Source organism: Meriones unguiculatus, chromosome 14 (assembly GCF_030254825.1).
Source record: "Meriones unguiculatus strain TT.TT164.6M chromosome 14, Bangor_MerUng_6.1, whole genome shotgun sequence".
Lineage (NCBI taxonomy): Eukaryota > Metazoa > Chordata > Mammalia > Rodentia > Muridae > Meriones > Meriones unguiculatus.
Window position 1 is genome coordinate 69,802,533 of NC_083361.1, and position 20,129 is coordinate 69,822,661.

The 20,129-nt window shown below is 49.4% G+C and overlaps 1 protein-coding gene across 1 annotated transcript in view; it reads right to left on the minus strand.

Moving 5' to 3' along the window:
* Homer2 (homer scaffold protein 2) overlaps positions 1–8,633 on the minus strand; it is a 96,036-nt gene extending 87,403 nt beyond the window's left edge. The window contains exon 1 of the mRNA XM_021633084.2: positions 8,442–8,633. Within this exon, the coding sequence (XP_021488759.1) occupies positions 8,442–8,446 (5 nt within the window). The 5' untranslated portion in view covers positions 8,447–8,633. The remainder of the gene's footprint in view (positions 1–8,441) is intronic.
* Between the last annotated feature and the right edge of the window lie 11,496 nt (positions 8,634–20,129).

A 20,129-nucleotide genomic window follows, 5' to 3' on the forward strand; every position in this document is an offset into this window, starting at 1 on the left:
GTCACCCTTACCCATTCTAGCTCCACTGACAGGCATCCCTGCAGGACAAGCTCACCGTTGGGGTGAGACACTCAAACTTATCCCCATTCCACCTTGAGGAAGCAGAGACCACTTCTTCACACCATCTGAGCTAAAACCGCCTTGGTGCCACCCTCACCAACAGCTCCTTTGGGATACCCTGGATCCCTTTTCCCATGAGGTCCTTCTCAGTTACCCTTCTCTCCCAGGACAACAGAAGCCAAAGCAACTCTCTTTTCCCCACTTACCTGAACAACTCCAATTAAACACTTTCCAATTAAAGCTCCCAGAAGGGCTCCCAAGCACAGGCCGCAGGGTCTTCAGTATTCCTCGCTAATTAGGTCCCTGCAGACTGCCCTACCCCATGACCCAGACAGGAAGCCTCAGAGCTACGAAGGGGCTGGCTGGGCTCAGCTACTCCCGTGGGGGAATCCAGACCCAGGCTTTCCCCACCAAGCACAAACTGCAGACCCTGTCTGAGCACACACCCTGCCCCCAGAACAATGGGAAGCCTTTGGCCTCCATTAGCCAGGAGGCACCAAGGTACCAAAGAGCTGCTTCAGGCAGAGAGTCCATGTTCTCTAATTTCTCTGAGGAATAATAAGAAGACTATCAGGTCTGTGAATAAAAGTGTTGTTGGGGGGAAAAAAGCTCTTTCGTCTTTGACAAATGTCTAAATGTGTTCCCCACGAGTATATCTTTATTCTAACCAGCTAATTTGAAATAAAATTTAAATAATTTCTACCAGAATGATACCATATGACTAAGAGCACCTTGGTGGCAGAGGATCTGGAGACTCCATAGTACTTTCAAAAAGGCTTCTATCCTGCCTCCTCCCACACAGCACACACCCCACTAGGAGACTGCTGCATGACGCCAGCTCTCACCTCCAAACTTATAAATATGCTTGGGGCCGGCCCACCTGCCCGCCCAGAACCTAGAAGCTGCAGGAACACAGCAAAAGCAGTGTCTACGAGGCCAGGAAATCAAGAGCAACACCCTGAGCTTTCTGCTCCTCACCATGCTTCTCTTCGCTCACTGCGTTAAGGAAAATGTGACCCTCAAGACCTAGGAGGTCACGCCTGGGACCCCACAGAGTCTGGTGTTCTGAGAACCCTTTTCTCTTGTAAATGCGCTATCCGCTTCGCCTTCGATGAGGCTGAAGGAAGTTCTTCTCCTAGCAAACGGAAAGTTCCTGTGCCTGCGGGAAGTTGTCCTCTGGAAGTTTTCAGTGCTTCTTCAGGTGGAGCAGACACTGTGGAGTTTACCGCTTGGTTTCTGGGCTACTGGGGTACTGCCCAGCGCCTTGTGCACGCCGGGCAAGTATTCTATCTGTGCGTTACAGCCCGGCCCTGGGGCTTGTTTGCTTTTCATGTTTAAAAAAAAAAATGTCTTATGATGAAAGCAAGGAATATCATGTCCCTCCTGCGTGTACATCCTTGTCAATCCTTTTCTCATGGGACTTTCCTTTGAAGAGACAAAGGACAATGGTCCTTTGAAGCACAAAGAGGACTTCTAAATGTGATACAGGTGCTTTTGCTCACAAAGACCATCCCAGCCGAGTCTTAAAGCAGAATCACTCTGCCCCCGTATTTCTAACTGAGGAAAGAGCGCTGGGCCTCAGTCCACCGCGCACCCTTAGCAAGTCGGTGTGTCCCAAATGGTCTCGCTGTGATTCACTGAGGAGCAGTGACTCACCCGGAATTACACAGGCTCCCCCAAGTTACCCAACGCTGATTGTGACCCTGGTCTCCTCTGCCATAGTTTTTTCCTTGGGTAATTCATTTAAAGCCAAACAACTGCCTTATGGAACTGTCAAAGACTTTTTAAAGGATATTCTGCCTTGTACTTAGCAGGTTTAAGAAAATGTACCAAATCTGGCAAAATGACAATGTAGAATTAGGTGTAGATTTAAATGATGATGTATTTTTATAATTATTGGCAGGAGAAGATGTCCACTCAACACATTTTTGGGTTGTAAAAGTTATGTTACAAAACAGATACACAGAATGATTTCATCTTGTTAAAAATATATTTCCTTTTGTAGACATCCATCTAGACACACAGTCATACACACATGGAAGAGAATCTGCAAAGACAGATAACCAGCTGCTGCTGAAGGTTATTCCTAAGACGTGGGCAGTAAAGCCATTTTCCCTTTTTTCCTTACACTGTTACTCTTTCGTACAAACATGCAATGTTTTTGCAATCAGGAAAAAACCAAAGCCGTTTTCGTTTTGCTTAAAAACAAAAACGGGAAAGCAAACCGTGGAGATGAGAAAGGGCAGAAGCAGCAGAAGCATGGGGCGTGAAACTACGTTGAAGGCTGCGGAGGCGGCCCGGTGCTGAAGAGCTTGTTGCAGAAGCAATAAGGACCTCAGCTCGGATCCCAAGACCCACAGAGAAGGTGGGTGTGATGACAGCTCTACAACCTGAAGGTGGAGACAGGTGGGTCTTAGGGGTTCACTGACCAGACAAGCTACCTAAAATGGTGAGCTCTGGATTCAGTGAGAGACCCTGTCCCAAAACACGAAAGACAGAGACAGAGAGAGAGAGATACCCAGAGCCAAACTTTCGCCTCCCTCCACACGTGCTGATGCATTCATGCGCTAAAAAAAGTGAGCTAGGAAGAACTGAACGAATGAGCTCCGGCAAGTGCTGAGGGTGGCCGCATGCTTGACTCTAAGTTCCCCAGAGGCATTACAGAAAAGAGGCGTGAAAATGTCCACAAACTGAGTCCGTTAAGAAAAGCACTTGCTCTGCTCCAAGGCCCTTTTCAGAGGATCTCCAATATGAATGATGGCATTTCCTAGGACAGGAGTGACCCTTGGTAGCACTTGGTCTAGCTCCTGCTACCCGCTGACCTCTCTTCCGCTGCTCTTCCCCTCAGTCTTCTCTAGCCACTTGGCTCTCCTTACTGCTTGCTAACATGCTAGGCATGCTCCTGTCTCAGGGCCTTTGTACTTGCTGTTGACCCTACCAAGAATATTCTTCTCTCAAATAACCTCTGTGGCTTGCTTTTCTTCCTTTGGGTCTGTAAGCCGCCTTTTCTCAGGGAGGCCTTCCAATTGGTTATCTGAGATCGATTCCGCTTCAGCCTCTTTGAGCCCACTTCCTTCCTTTGTACGGTGCCTAATAAACCGAATTTTATAAATAAAACAAAAATAACCCAAAGAATGTTTATCTATACTCATTTACTTATTCAGCCGATATCTATGCATTTGGTACTTAGTCCCTTCCAAACTCTCTGTCTTTTCCCAGTACAGATACTGAGGGAGATTGCTATGTAAATGAACTAAAGTGATCCTAGATGCCAACAGCCCTTTGGTACTGTTCCAGTGAGACATCTTCCCTGGATCCCTCAGACACATAGACATTGCAGCATCACCTTTATACCCTTTCGATGACAACATGTTGTTCACGCTCATAGCATTTAAACACAAAGCAAGGACCTTCATATGTCGATTATCTCCCTTTTTAAGTACATAAACCCCACAGAGATAGGAGTCAACTAGTGGGTCTGCTCATCTCTGGGTCCCAGCAGCAATGGACAACTGTATCACAGACAACAGGTTCGAATTTACCTTAGTGAAGTTGAACAACCACCAAACCAAACAAAACCCGGGCTGGGAAAAGCCAAGTTGAATTTTAAATATTTTTACAGTTTATTTTATTGGATATTGGATGGGTATTTTGTCTGCATGTGTATCTCTCTGCACCATGCGTGGGCCTCATGCCAATGGAGGCCAGAAGAGGGTGTTAGAGTCCCTGGGACTGATGGTTGTAAGCCATCATGTGGGTACAAGGAATCAAACCTGTATCCTCTGGAAAAACAGCCAGTGCTCCTAACCACTAAGCCAACTTTCCAGCCCTGGAAAGACTCTATTTTAGTGAACTCAAACCCCAAAGCAAAGCCCTGTAACTTGGTACAGGGCACAGTGTGGTTCCAAGGTGGCCAAGGACATCAGCAGAAAGTTAAGCAGTAGAGATCACTGAAAGGCAGCCAGCCGCCTCGGATAACCGTGGCATGCGTCCACGGCCAACACAAGCCAGTGCAAAATGCAGGCGGGCCAGTAATACAGTAGATCTTATTTGTAAACACTGACAAAGTCAGCTAACGTGACGACAGCTGACAAGCTGCCTTTTCTGTTGGCCTTTTAGAGACAGTAAGACGATAATTTACAGCTCCAACAGTCGGGTGATGGCACACAGCCTGAAAATTAACCCACATCACAATAAAGACTGAATGTCTCATCCTAGCATTCAAGCAAAACTGCATCCAAATCCCTTTCCCTCTTGGCCCTCATGACTCCCACTTAAGAAAATCATATAGAAGGTAAGCCAAGAGCATCGGACCTTTCAGGCTGGCATTCAAGCAAGGCTCCCACCATGTTTTCGGTCATAAAACATTTATGACAAGTCTACGATGTCAGCCACCAGAGCACATGCTGGGATGCAATGCTGAAAAGGCAGTCTGATCTTTGTGGAGTGACTGGGGGACGAGGGGGTATAAACGAGGCAACAGAGCCCAGGTGATGACAGATGTGCTACGACACGGTACTGTAGGCTGCACAGGTGGGGCCGGGTGAGAGGCACAGGAGCCAGTGCTCTGGCTGTGGTGGCTGGAAAGGCTGATCCTGGTGTCCACATGGGAACGAAGGGGGGAGGGTGTCTGCAAAGCCAGGGAACAAGGATTTCAGGCATCCAAGGCCCCAGGAACACTGATTGCACATTCCCGGTGCTGCAGAGAGTTCGATCAGACTGTGCTGTGCCAGAACAGGTTCCTATACTGATGCTGAGGAAAAGTTAGGAAAGAAAGTGGTCCTCAGGAAGGGTGGGGGAGATGGGCGGAGGGGTCTTCTGGAAAGGAGGCCAGGAATCTTCAGAATGCAGCAAGTGGCAGTGCAGAGTGACCACTGACGCTGGAGATAAGGCAGGGGCCCATACCTTTGTCTGTTGAAGGGTGTTTAGACAGGGGGATGACGAGATCTGATTTGCAATCTGAAAAGCCAGTCCCTCAGCTCCTAGGGGGAAAAAATAGACTGGCAGCAACCCAGAGTGGAAGCTGGGGGTGGGCTGAGAAGTTTACCCAGCCAAGGAGGAGGCAGTGACGGCCAGGACTAGAGCCAGCACTACGGTTATGGGAGAGTGAGCATGCTCTAGAAGCGTCTGAGCAGTGGAACTCGCAGGTCCAACAGCAGCCTGCATACAGGATGGGGAGGACCAAGGATGACTCTTGGCAAATGATCGGAAAGATGGCGGGGCTGCTGATTGGGACACTAGAGGGAAGGTGGAAACCAGAGGCAACAGCAAGCGCTCCAGGGGCGGGTGAATTAGAAGCACAGGCCTTTCTCAGAAATAGAAACGTAGGGTGGACAGCACATAGCCAATAATACTTAAGACCATGTGGGCAATGAGGGGTAGTTGAGGAATCGGAGAAGATGACCTGGGAAGAAAGTACTGACAGAGAAAGGGAACCAGGAGCAGGTCCTAAGCAAATCCACCATTCGGAGTCAGGCAAACGAGCAGCCAGTAGGAAGGTTGGACCACAGAACCATCAGGTGAAAAGAAAGACAGGGGGTGTGGCGTCAGAGGAACTGAGAGGGGTGCTGATTCAAGGAAGGGCCACTGGTGAAGAACTCTGATGAGGGGCAGGAGAAGACATGGACAGACATCCAGCTGAAGTGAAGGCAGAAGCGGGGCTAGAGTGTGGAAGTCAAACAAGCCTCGTGGGAAAAGAAAGGGAACGGCCTTATCTTTGAGATATCCTCAGGAGGATGAGGAGATGGAACAGAAGCAGGGTCACAGGACAGGGACATTGAGCTCTTCTTAAAATGGAAATGGCCAAACTGTGCCGCCCGATACAGAAGCCACATGTCACTGCTTAAGAGCCCAGCAGCCTCAGGTGGCTGCCGGCTGCTGTGAATGACCATATGGATAGAGCACATTTCCAGCACTGCGGAGTTCTGGCGGGCAGTGCTGAGCTAGAGTGTGCGCCTGTACTGCTGCTGAGGGGAGTTAAGAGAGAAAATGGAAGGGGATGGGCAAAGTCAGGAGGGGGCTGTAGGCCATCAGGAAAGACAGTTTCAGCAAGCAGGCGGGAAGGAGAGTGGCAGCTGCGTTCTGGCTGTAGGAAGGGCAAGAAGATGGAGGGGTTCCTTTGGCCTGCTGCTGCTTGGTCCAGGAAAAGGGAGGCAAGGGGTACACAAGGAAAGGGCGAGAGACGGAGAGGCGTCAGAAAGGAGCCAGCTCCAAACGGCTGCCTCAGGGAAGGCGAGCACAAATACCGGAGATATCACATACTTAATGCAGCGCACTTCACAGAAGTGAAAGGGCAGTGAACACCTAAGGGGGAACGCAGCCTCAGTGGAGGAAGTAAACTCCACAGACGGTTTTTATTTCCTTCAGTCCTAGAGCCCCGAGGAGATTCCTGCCCCGTCCGCCACAGGCTGCTCTTACTGGTCCTTCCTTCCCATGCTCATCCCACACAACTCTCAGAACGGATGACAGCAGTTCCCTGTTTTCATTATTAAAATGGCTCCCTCCATCCACCTCCTCGGTCTAAACTATTTTATCCAGCCTTTAGCTCCATCTCAGTTTACAATTGGGGCTTGTGCATTCACATAAACTACAGAAGAAAATACCTTTTAAAATGGCAGGGAGAGGTAAGAGCTACAAATCAGCCACTAGCTACAAGAAATGAGTAATACACATTTATTGGGTGCTGTTAAAATTACATGAAAGGCATGTTCTGTGTTTAAACAAAATGCCCAAGCTACTCCTCCCTGCTTCTCCACAAACAAAAATTATTTTCTGGTATTATCTTTAAGCTCTTGCTAGTAAATGCTTTCATTTCCACAGACCTATTTTAACCACAGAGTTTCAATATGTGTTTCTGATATGCAAGTGGGCTCTCTGGTTTTGGGTCGGCCAAGGGGGAGGGGCAGAGGAAGAGTTAAAATTACCAGGTCCTTTTATCTTCCATCTTGAGACCTACATTTGCTAACTCCTTCCCAAAGATTTCTTTTTTTTTTTAAGTATGAAACCTGAGAGCCTCAAAGATTCCCAGTGCTCAAAGATCAGCTCTTTCATATCTGCTGATGGCTGAAAATGTTACAAAAAAAAATCTGCCTCCGGGGTAGAATGACTGTCTATCACAGCTGGGACCCCCTGTTGCCCAACACGTTAAGTCTCTTAGATAGGCATCAATATTCCTAAGCGCACTTCTGGGGGGAGGGGAGACTCTGTCCCCCTTGGTCCTGCTGTCTACAGCTGTCTGCTTTCCTTTCCCAAGCTCTCCCTTGCTTGCCTCTGCTCCCTCCAAAACTCTACCAGCCCCGTGGAGAAAGGCACTCCGGAGACTGGCCTGGAGCTAACTAAGTACAGTAAAGCCACTCACCCATAGGGGCTGGTGAGGCCACTAGGGCAATCTTGCCACTTTCCAGTGCACCCATGCCTTCCCACACTAACCCATCCCCGAAGGGAGACAGAGGCCTCTGGGTCCCATGAAGGGCCCTGGGCTCAGCGGCGGGGGGGTGGGGGGTGGGAGGAGGCAGAAATTCAAGAGCTCTGGTTCACTTAACCCTCCTCACGGCCCCTGTCAGGCGGTGGCCTACCGGCTGCCCATGACCAACGACGCACTAATGATTCTCCCCTTTGCAAACGTTCTCAGCTGGGCGAGCTGGGAGAAGTCACCAAACTGCTCCTCCGGCCTCAGTGTCCTCAGGCGGAGAGCAAGCACAAGCATGGTCCCCAGCACAGGGACGAACCCCACTTGCTCGCATCGGCGAGCAGATGTAAGGAGTTCCTGTGTTCTCAGCACAGCGGCTCCTGACTCACAGCGCCTACTGCTCGGGGAGACGCCGCCGAAGAGAAATCAATCCCGCGTTGAAAATTACTTTATATACTCAGAGGCATTAGTCACTTCAACCGAGTGCTCCAACTTCCCTCCCGAGCATCTGGAGCCTCCCCTAGGTTCCTAACAGATTCCCACCATCCTCTGCCATCTCAACGCTGGCTGCCTGCAAGTCCACCGTCCCTACGCCGAAGGGTTATTATTGGGTGTGTTTCCTTTCCAGGAAAACTTCGATTTCCACGTCGCCGGCTGCAAACGCAGCCGTGAAGGATGGCAAACTGCTCTTCACACTCGCAAACCCAGGCCCTGGAGTTGTGTTCGCGCCGGGGGGGGGGGGGGGGGACCGGGAGACCGCGGAATGGCCGAGACCAGCCCGGGTGCGGGTCCCCGTCAGGTGCCTCCGCGCCCAGCTGGCCGCGAGGGGAAGGGCCGTGGGTTCCCGGGGCAAAGTCCGCGCCCAGGCCCGGGGGGTGGGTGGGGGAGGGCGAGGGCGCCTCCCCAAAGCTCCCTCCGCAGCACGCGCCCGGCGGCCCGAAGCCCCTCGCGGGCGCTCCGCGAGCTCGCTCACCCCATCTCCGGCGCTGCTCCCGCGGCCGCTCCGACGGGGCCCCTGGCGTTCGCTCTCCGGCCGCTGGGCAGCTGCTCCCCGCGCGGCACATGCGGCGGCCCGAGTGCGCCCGGCTCAGCCCCGGCGCCGCTCCATTCCGCCGGCTGCGCGGCTGCTCTGCCGGTGTCGGGGCCGCCGCCAGGCGCGGGCGGGCGGGAGGGCGGGGGCTGGGCGGCCGGGGGCTGGGCGGCCGCGCTCGGGCGGAGCCGCCGGTCCCTCCCGCCCGCTCCTTACGTAACCTCGTGGCCCCCGGGCCGCCGCCTCCCTCCCGCCTGGAGCCGGGGGCGCGGCAGCGTGGGCAACGTCCCCCCCGCCCCCCGCGCGCTGCGGCGCAGTCGCCGCTTCTTCCCGCAGCCCCCTCCTCTCCTGCCTTAGACCCCCCGCACCCGCGCGCGCCCTGCCAGGCTTGGCACGGCGCCTCGGGCGGGATGTCCTGCGTGCTGGACTTGAAGTCGCAGCTGGCGGGGACTTTCTGGCCACCTTTAGTTTGCAGATGAGGGAACCCACGCCCCCCCCCAGGGAGGAGAAGTGATGTGACCAAGGTCATATACCCAGATTATAGCTCAGGTCCCCAGGGTCTGAGGTAGGCGGGACCAGGACTTTTGCGCCCTCTCCTTTTAAAGCCCACCTTCATCTTCATCACCTGTCTGGCTGGGCCGCCTTAGGTTAACAACCCCGTTAAAATACTGGAGGCTGACAAGGCAGGGAGGATCCCGCGGCCCAAAGCAGGTGCCCTGAACTCTCCCCTCGGTAAAGAGACTCGCAGGCCCTCAGCATAGCGGGCTGGCAAATTTTAAGAGGCTTCATGAGGCTAAGCTAACCGCGGTATCTTCATCTCCCCCTTCCGCATACCAGGTCCTGATTCCCTACCAAAGGCCAGCACCGGCGCCAACCTAACCACCACCCCACTCCAGGCCTTCCACGGGATTGTCTTCTGCTGAGCATACATTGCCCACGTAAGCCTGGCGTCTCTGGACAGGATCAGGCAAGGACAAGCAGCTGGAACAGGGCCACCACCTCCTTTCCTCTTTGGTCAACTGTTACCTCATGGCAGCAGCAGCCCCATTTCTGAACTGCAATCAGTGATTTCTGAAATACAAATTGATCAGTGCCTTCCGTCCCACGGCCCAGTCCACTGCCACCGCCAGCCTTTCCTCCTCTCTCGTCGCCCTTACTTGCTGCACTCTAGCCAGCTGGCCATTCTTTCAGCCTTCCCACGTGCTGTTTTCTCTGTCTGAGGAGATTTTCTCCTCTTAATTCCTACTTGTGCTTGAGGTCTCAGTTAAACCGTCACTTCTGTTAGGGGCTTTGCCGAAGACCGTAGACGGCATGGCACGTGTGCGTTTTTCTTCCTTGCCCTCATTGTTAGCAGTATCCAGTGTAAAATTATTGCTTTAATATTCCAGACACACCTGCAAACTCTTAGAAAGACATGGCTATTTGCCCATCATTGTAACCCCACCACCTACAATGGGAATTCAAAGTCTTCCACAAATATTTGTGGAATGAATAAGCAAACAGGCCAAGCCCTATCTACACAAAATTGGTCAGGGTCTGTGCACACAGGTGACTGTGTTTAGTGCCACGACTAATGAACACTCAGCCCTAGAGGAAGCTTATCTAATACAAGCTAAATTCCAAAGACCAGAGCTGAGCCAAGGCGCCGAAGGAGAAGGTGTCACTAGGAGGGTCCAAGAAAGAAGCCAGCAGAAAGAAGGGGAATGAAAGGCAGGAGCCAGCTCCTCAATAGGGTATGGAAGGACAAGACTGAGTGGAGGAGCCAAGCAGTGCCTCAAGCCCTGGCTGGGAGTTCCCTCTTTCTCCACTGATGGAGAAGGCACACCCACATCACCTTGGCAAGATGCAATGAGGTTGAACAGGTGGGGTGGTGAATCACACCGGCAGCTTCTGGGAGACAGAACCATTTGGAGGTCCAGTGCACTGTGGTTCAGCTGGCTGTCCTCTGGATAGAAGGCTCTGAGGGAGAGAAAACCCAGGCTCAAGGTTTGGGAAGGGCCGTGCTTTCTTCACCGTCTCCAGGCTACTCCAGGCGGTGGGGTATGGGGGAAGTGGCCTCTGCTTCTCCTCTCCTTCCATCCAAGGCTGCTCTAGAGCATCCTCCCTGATGGCTCTGCACTCACACCCTGGAGTAGTCCTCACCAGCACTTTTCCATCATCTTGGACTCTCCCCAAGAGATGGGCATTTCATTTCCATGGAAGCCAATGCTGGCAGAATTCCCTGTGGTGCATCTCTCCTCCCTGTGATCTCAGTTGCCCTGGTTGACAATGGAGACAATGGGTGAAACCTACTATTTCTAGAAGGCTGGAATGACAAGAGAGATTCTGTGCTGGCTGGTGGTAGAGGCCAGGCCAAAGAGAGCCTACATAGGCCAATTAACTGAGGGTAAGGGGAGCCAGCGATGGTGACAAAGGTGAAGACTTGGGAAGGAGGGCTTAGAAAAAGCAGGAGAGGATGTGATCTGGGCCTAGTACAAGAGCTAGTCCTGGAAAAGTGAAGAGATATTGCTTCAGCAACCAGGAAAGGCTGAGGGAATGTTTACCTGGAGGGCATCGAAGGAAGCAAGGAAGACTAGTGAGCATGCTTGAGAGAACAGGTGGGGGAGAAGTCAAACTAGAGGCAGTACAGCCAAACACTGGGCAGAGCCAAGGGAACTCTGTCAAAGATGGGGAAGAAGGATTGTAGGAGTTCGGGGGGGAGGGGGAGGGAGGTCAAAGACACCAGGAAAACAAGTCCCACAGAATCAACAGAGACCCTGTGTGGGTTATCTGCTTGTATGTTATGGTTGTGTAGGTTGGTCTTTTTGTGGGATTCTTAACAGAGGGAGTGGTGGTGCCTCTGACTCCTTTATTTGCTCTTTAGACCCTTTTCCTCCTGCTGGGTTGCCTCAGCTAGCCTTGAAATGAGGGGTTTGTGCCTAGTCCTTTTGTAACTTGTTATGCTATGTTTGATTGATATAAGTGTGAGGCCTGCTGCTTTCTTTTTTTTTTTTTTTTTTTTTGTAAGGAACCAGAGGAGGAGTGTATCTGGGGTGAGGGGAGGTAGGGTGGGGACTTGGAGGAATGAAGGGAGGGCAAACTGTAACGTATTAGAGAAGAAGAAGCAGAAGAAGAAGAAGAAGAAGAAGAAGAAGAAGCAGAAGAAGAAGAAGAAAAAGAAAAAGAAGAAGGAGGAGGAGGAGAGAAACAGAGAAGTTTGGAATAAAGGTGAATGTTAGGATACAGCCATAGCTAGAAATACGCAGGGCAAGTGGTGCTTTCAAAGGCTGGAGGCCACACTCCAGCTCAGGGACACAGAATGCTTGTCATTCTGTGCAGGCAGCAGAGGCTTCCAGATCTGATTGCTAGGCACAAAACATTGGACTGTTATATTCTGCATTCTGACTGGACCAGATCAGACAAGCTTGGGGAGCTCATCAGCAAACTATAGCCACACCAGTAAAACATGGAAATGAAGGGCTGGGGCTGGAGCTCAGTGGCAGAGTGATCACCCATCGTTCTTAAAGCCCTGAGCTCCACCACTAGTGTCACAACAAAAGGAAAGAGAGCAGCTCCCTTGTGCCCACTAATTCACCCTGGGTGAAGAAGCACCATGTGTACTGTGTCTAGCAAGCCAGCACTCCACAGCTCTCTGGCTTCTTGCTCTCAAAAGCTAGCTCCTGCGAGGCAGGACAAAAGACAAGCTGAGCCCTCAGACATCTTTAAAGTTCTTGTTATTGCTACTGTTTATTGTGTGTGCATGATCTGCGTGAGCGCAGGTTTACATGCTGCGGTGCACATGTAGGGGTCAGAGGGCAACTTTAGGGAGTCCTCCCCTTCCACTGTGCCAGCTTGCCAGCTCTGCCCAAAGCATCTCATCTTTCCAAAAAAAATAAGAACTACGTCTGTAATCCCAGCACTAAGGAGGCTGAGGCAGGAGGATCACTGTAAGTCTAAGGTCAGCGGGGCTATGCTTCGAGATGTTCCCTCTAAACAAACACAAACAAACCTACGCCATGCCAGAGAGTACAGGGGTTCCACTGAAAGAACTCCCCATGACCGGAGAGACAATTTGAGAGATAGACTTGTTTACAATAATAGCACCAACTCTAACAATGAGATGAATAAATATATGTAGGGTGGTTTAAAGCATTATCACCATCACCTACCCCCTGCTCTACTTAAAGACAGGCAGGGCTTAGTGACTTGATTCCAAAGACCAGAGTAGGGAAAATGGAACAGTTCCCTTATAGTGGAAGCCCCTGGCAATTGCTGTCTTAACCACAGACTGACCAGGGTCACCCATGATATCTGCTTCTGAGAGGGACAAGGAGGGGTTTCACTTACGTGCTATCTCCCTCAGAATCTGTAACACTCATGAGAAAAACCACAGGCAAAGTTAGTGTGAGAAAGAAACCATCTGTGAACACCTGACTGATCCTCAAGGCTGTCATAGTCATCACACAAGTAACGATGGAAGAACTGCCAAGAGCAGAGGAGACTAAGGAACATGGCGACTACCAACGTGGTGCCTAGATTAGATCCTGAAATGGAAGAAAAACTGATTAAATCTTGGGCTGGCCAGATGGCTCCTTGGGTAAAGGTGCTTGCCAGGCCTGTTTGGCAACTAACATTCAATCTCCAGAAACATGTAAGCAGAAGGAGAGAACCTACTCCACAAATGTGCTCTGACCTCCACAAGTGTACCATGGCATGCAAGCCCTCCCTGCCACCACAGTTTTAAATAAAACTTACTAAAATTTAAAAAAAAAAAAAGTCTAGAGTTTGGTAATAATGTACCCATGTCAGTCCCTTAGTTATAACAAATGATCCCATGGTAATATAAGATGTTAAAAAAGGAAACTAGGCCAGGCATGGTACCCTACACCTTTAATCCCAACACTCGGGAGACAGAGGCAATCAGATCTCTGAGTTCAAGGCCAGCCTGGTCTACATAGTGAGATACAGGATAGCCAGAGCTACATAGTAAGACCCTGACTTAAAAACAAAAGGAAATAAAAAAAGGATGGCTGGGAGGAGGGACCATAGGAAAGCTCCATGTTATGTTTGTTTGTTTGTTTGTTTGTTTATTTATTTATTTTGGTTGGTTGGTTAGACAGGATCTCACTAGGCAGTCCTAGCTGAACAGGAACTTGATACGTAGAGTAGGCTGGCCTCTAACAGAGATCTGTTTGCTTCTGCTTCTCAAGTGTTAAAATGAAAGGTATATGCCACCACATATGGTTTCTATACTATTTTTGAAACTTTCCCCAAAGCCTAAAATTATCTGAAATAAAACATTTATTAAAAAATAAACAGTCACAGCTGGGCGTGGTGGTGCATGTCTTTAACCCCAGTATACGTCTCTGATTCCAGCCTGATCTACAAAGTGAGTCCAGGACAACCAAATCTACACAGAGAAACCTTATCTCAGAAAAAAAGATAGGATGATGAGATAGCTTCTCAGGTAAGAGTACTTTCTGCCATTTTTGAGGACATGGGTTCAATCCCGGAAACAGGGTGGAAAAGAGAACTGACTAAAAAATTGTCCTCTGGCATACCCTCCCCCTCTATGTGTGTGTGCGTGTGTCTGTCTTTCTCTGTCTCTCTGTGTGTCTCTCTGTGTATGTGGGTCTGTCTCTGTCTCCCTGTCTCTCTCAAATTCACATACTACTATCAACAGTAACTGTAAAAAGAAAGGAATATTCTACACACACACACACACATACACACACACACACACACACACACCGTGCTCTCGGCAGTATCAGGAAGGTGAGCATGCAGAACAAATGATTTGTCAAGGCAAGACCTGTGGGTTTTAAAATGTTTGCATGACTCCTACGTCAGGCCATTGAAATCAACAAATTTCAATTTTTAACTGAAACCAAGTAAGAAATATATTTTCTACTGTAACTGGGTGTTTCCACTCTCGATGGTTTTACCTACGTCAAATAAAAACAAGTTATACAAGATGATTCTTCCCCTCTCCCCTGCAGTTTATTCTCACAGTTTTCATTCTGGGCCATCTCTAAAAGCAGCCTACTCACACCTTATTAAACTGATTTTGAAACCTGTAATCTATCTACCTATATTCTTTCTTTCAACAGAAAAATTAAGCTAGAGTATATAGACATAACGTTATGATTAGTGAGCTGAGTTTGCTGTTGCTGACACAGACTGAACATTGGCTCTAACCGTGAAACAGCCCAGTTCTCTCAATTGCCTAGGAAACATATTATTAACGTCATGAATTAATGGGTGACTTAATCATTATAAAAGCTAGTGGGCCATGTGTGTAAAGATAGAAAACAATTATTCCCTCAACAAATATTGATCACTTACTATGTCCCTGGTTTCGTGATGGGTATTAGGAATAAAGTGCTCAGAAATAAAAGCCAAGCCCTCTGCCACAGAATAGAAGACTGTATGGAAAACGCTAACCCAATGACCATACAGATACAAAGTTGCGACTGTGTGACAACAGGGCCCTAGTCTAAGTTAGTGAGGAATGGCCCCTTTAAAGAGGTATTTCGGAAGCCTGAAGATGATGAGGCATCAGTCAGGAAGGATATGGCAGAAGAGGTCCCAGGCAGAGAAACTGCAAAGCCTCCAGGGCGACAGACATGTGAAAAACATGAATGCAATCAGCCAGTATGGTTGGAATGAGGAAAGCCTAGCAAAGCTGGAGACAGGTGAGGGAGGTGTGCAGGACCTGGGGCTAGGCTGAGAATCTGTGATTCATCCGAACGCAGTGAGAAGCCACTGATGGCTGGAAAATGCCATGATTTGGTTTTTGTTTTTAAAAGGTCATCCTGTCTCCTGGGAGAAGGCACAAGCAGGAAACAAGCTTTGGGGGAAGGTGAGGGAGGTGGAGCACCAGATCTCTTCAGATGTGGGGTCTCTAGTTGGTTGCCCGAGCTCTGGTCACTAGAATATAGTGGATGGACACCACTGCATGGACACTTGTATATACAGGCTGCACTAACTGGACTCAGTGAGTTTTTAAAAAAACAAACATAGGATGTGAAATGAAGAGGGAGATTAGGAGTGGGGAACCCTAAAGGAGTTGGAGGGGAAGGTGGGTGTATCCAAAACATGTCTATATTGTGAAATTCTCCATGAATAAATAAAATACACTGAAAAGGGGCTTTCGGCTACAGCTTGGCTTAAGGAAAAGAAAGAAAGAGAGAGAGAGAGAAAGAAAGAAAGAAAGAAAGAAAGAAAGAAAGAAAGAAAGAAAGAAAGAAAGAAAGAAAAGAGTGAGGACACAGAAACCAGTTAAAGAGGCTTCAGACCGCCACCCCTAATTAAGGGTAAAAGAGAGGGTAAAAAAGGGTAAAAGAGAGCTGTTTCAAAGGGAGACTCAGGGGGAGTTAGTGACGTATATGAAGATATGGCGTTCATAAGATGATCCGGGTTACAGCTGCTCGGCAATTACAGTGCCCATAGACGGGGAGCAGGGTCACAGCAGAGGGACTGCAGGGGAAGGACAGTATCACACCCGCGCAGCACCGAGTCCTGGCTTGGACAAGGTCTTCCCTCCCCCAGCGCCATTTCTCTCATCTCTGAGGTGGGGCTGCTTCATTGGACGTTAGGAAGAGTCGATGAGATGATAGCTGTAAACCGTCTAGGTCCCTGTTATATTCCGTCATCAACACAGCACAGTCATTACTATTGTACTGACGCTGGTGGCAGAACTAGGGTGGAATTTTTCTTCTCTTAGTGTGACTGAATTAATATTGCCATAATAATCCACATTTTAACTGGAAGCCGGTACCTGTATATAATCCCAACACCTGGAAAGTGAGGGCTTCAAGGTCACCCTGAACCACATCGTGAGCCTGATCCTGCTGAGCTATATGAGACCCTGTCTCAGGAAATAAAATTGTCTAGAGTCAGAGGATCCTGGAGGCCATCCCCTTAATGAAAGCAGCTTACACACTTCCTGCCACAAACTTTTGCTCACCTGTGTGGAGACAGTGTAGCCTGTCTCTTTTAAGTGATGCCAGATGAAATTGGACCACCAACCTCCAGCCCTTCAGTTTCCAAACTAGCTGAGTACCTTCCCTCAGAAAAGTGAGCTATAATCCTAGTGGCGGTGATGAACACCTTTAATTCTAACACTGAGAAAGCAGAGGCAGGGGGAGCTTTGTGAGTTCAAGGCCATGCTAGTCTACTTTGTGAGTTCAAGGCCATCCTAGTCTACAGAGTGAGTTCTAGGACAGTGTGGGCTACACAAAGAAACCCTGTCTCAAAAAACTCAAATAATGATGATGAAGATAATAAAGATGAAAGAAAAACAAAAGTGAGCTATAAACAACTTTCAGTATTCCTGCCCTGCATCTTTCCCAAATCCATCCACCCCAGAAGCCCACAAGGTTCTTGAGAGGGTTTATCTATTTATTTAACCTCTGCTGAGCACCTATTCTGAGCAGGGCTGGGGCCAGCAAAAGAGAACAAATAAATTCCATGAGATACTCCTGTGCCTGGAGAAGGCTGCAGAAAAGGAATATAAGGACACTCGGGAGGAAAAGCCAACACACAGAGAGAGACACAGGGGCATCACCAGGCATTACACATACATATACTGGTGACAGAAATGCCCGTGTGTCTGGCTCAGCGGTGGATGGTGGCACATGGCCAGGGAGTTGAAGGAGAAGCTTGAACTTGATTCTGTGTGAGGCAGTGTAAGTTCCGACGTAGGGAGACAGCATACCCAGATTTGTGTCTTGGGTCCCCTTGGCATCAGTAGAGAGACTGATCTAGAAGGACAGACACTAGAGGCACGAGAAGCTTGTTAGAAAGCCATACAAGATACAGGCTTTAGTCAAGACCAGGCAAGGTGGGGAGGGGTCTGCACCAGCTTGAAGTTCAGCTTTGCGCAGGGGAAGAGGGCTGGGAAGTCGCAGCTGCCAGGGGGAGGGCTGGTCCTCTCGAAGTCCCACAACCTTGAGAGGCTGGCCCTCACTGGCTGACTCCCAGCAGAACCCAACTCACTGAGGCGAAAAGAGAAATGACTGTAGCTGCCCAGCCAGTTGCAAGTGTCTGCAGGGACACAGGGGCATCCAGGTTGTGTTGCCCAGATGCCTGATCTGGTCAGCTCACCTTTTCCTGTCACCTTTCCTGTTCCTTTCACCAGCTGAATCTTCCCCAACTAGACTGCGGCCCTCGAGGACAGGATGCCTCCCTGGACTAAGTTTCTTTGTTTTCGCTATTTGGGCCCATATTCAGACAAGCTCTCTTCGGAGCCCCCGTCTCATGGTCATTCATGTCTAGCAAGAAATTCGGGTCAACCTGAAATGTTAGAATTGGGTCTCACTGTGACTGACAGGCCTGCCTTGGGGACAAGGCCACCCCTGAGCCCATCACTGTGCTTAGGGGAAAGGATTGTTTAACAAGCAGGCTGGCGTGAGGTGTGGAGGCAGTGTGCAGGATGGACACAGTGCCGAGGCTCTCTGGCAGCCTTGGCTTAACGTTAAAATCACCTGCAGAGCCTTATGAGCTACCCACAGCAGGGCCCACCTCCAGAGAGCATCGTTTGCCTGAGAGGTGTCCAGACATTAGTGATGGTTTAAACTTCCCCTTGGATTTCAAAGTGTAGCCTTCTCTGAGCCCACTAGTGTCCAAAGAGAAGCAGATGGGAGCCCTGGAGCTCGAGGTATTTGGAAATTGATGGGACCAGAGAGGAGCGTAACCCAGCTCATTGGCTGGGCTACGGTGAGAGTCTGGGCTCTGTAGAAGAAACAAAATATCCAAGGGCTCTGTGAAACCAAACAAGCGTGATACCTCCTGTGAACATAGGGCAGGAGAAAATAAAAAAAAAAAAAAAAGAGAGAGAGAGAGAGAATTCTAAATCCAGGAGACAGTGGTTCTGTATGGATTATTTGTATCTGTTTGGCAGCCACGGAACAGATAGGCACCTGTTTGTAAATCAGGACCAGCTGGGATGGTCAGGTTAAAACAGGCCAGGCCTAAGCTACGGATCCAGCCCTGGTTTCCATCCACAGATTGGTGGATAAACAACATGAGACACATCCACACAATGGGGTCCTAGTCAGCCAGAAAGACAAATGAAATCATGACATTTGCAGGGAAACGGGTGGAACTGGAGGTCGTTATGTTGAGCAGAATGGATCAGACTGAGTCAACTGCATGTTTTCTCCTGTGTGGAGTTCAGATTTTAACTACACGGTGTGCACATCAGCACGGACATATTAGAATGCAGAAGTAGAAATGGGACTATGCCAGAGAGGAAGCGGTCTCAAGGGAGAAAAGAGAGGGAACACATGTGAGAGCAATGTGACATATGTGACATGAGAGCAGAAGTGGGGGCAATTTGGGGTGAAGAAGAGGACTGGCAATAGTGAAAACGGATGGTGGAGGGAAATGGGGAGGCAAATAGAAACATACTATTTATGTGTGTGAATATATATACTTTATGATACCCATTGCTTTGTGTGCTAACTGTGTTGGTTAGTTTTTGTCAACTGGGCACAAACTAGAATCATCAAGGAAGAGGGAACCTTAATTGAGAAATTGCCTCCATCAAATTGTCCTGTGGGCATGTCCTCAGTACCTTTTGAATATCTATCTATCCATCTGTCTGTCTATCTATTTTGGTTTTGGGAGACAGGGTTTCTCTGTGTAGCTTTGGGTGTCCTGGACTTGCCGTGTAGACCAGGCTGGTCTTGAACTCACAGAGATCTGCCTGCTTCTGCCTCCAGACCTCTGGGCTTACAGTGTGCACCACTGTGCCCAGGGTACTTTGTTCTAGATTAACGATTGCCGTGGGAGGGCCCAGCCTCCTGCAGGTGGTGCTGTTCTTGGGTTGTGTAATAAAGCAAGCAGAACAAGCCAATAAGCAGCACTGCTCCATGGTCTCTGCTTCAGTTCCTGCCTCCAGCTTCCAGCTTTGAGTTCCTGTACTGATTTCCCTCAATGAAAGATGAGAGCTGTAACTTGTAAGATGATTGGTTTCGGTCAGTATCTTTATTAGAGCACTGACAACAAATAGTAGGCCAATAATAATAATTAAACAAAACAAAACAATACAAAACAAACAAACACACGAGGCTGAATCCCAGAGTCGTGTCTGAGGCAGGCAGAATCAACAAGATGAGAGCTTTGCCGGAAGCCCCTGGAGCCATGTGAGGCACAGAGCTATTTGGACAGACGGCAGGGGAGATACACGCATGTGGACATGTACATGAACTCTAGGAGGGAAGGAGGCCCCTAGCAAACCAGAGAATCAATACAGTGAGGAAAACATTAGACATGCTGGGATGCAGGGATCAGAGGGCAAAGAAGAGGCGCCATCTTGGACTAGGGATCTAGTTCAGTGACAGGGCACTTTCCTAGCATGCCTCAGGCCCTAAGAAAGAGACAGGAGATGCCAGCAGGCCGTTAGACATGGCATGTAAACTGTTTAGAAGGAAGACTTGGGAGCCATCGGCAAGTCTGAATGCAGGAGAGTTAAGTGAACATGAGTAGTAAGGAGGAAGACGGGTGGAATTACCAGAGAGGAAAATCTGGGGATGAAAGAGTGCTCTTGGGACCTAGGGTTCCATCCTATTCTACATGCAGATCAGTCTCCTTTCAGCCCAACTTATCATCACCAAATATCAACTATTAAAACCTGAAGCGATCCTC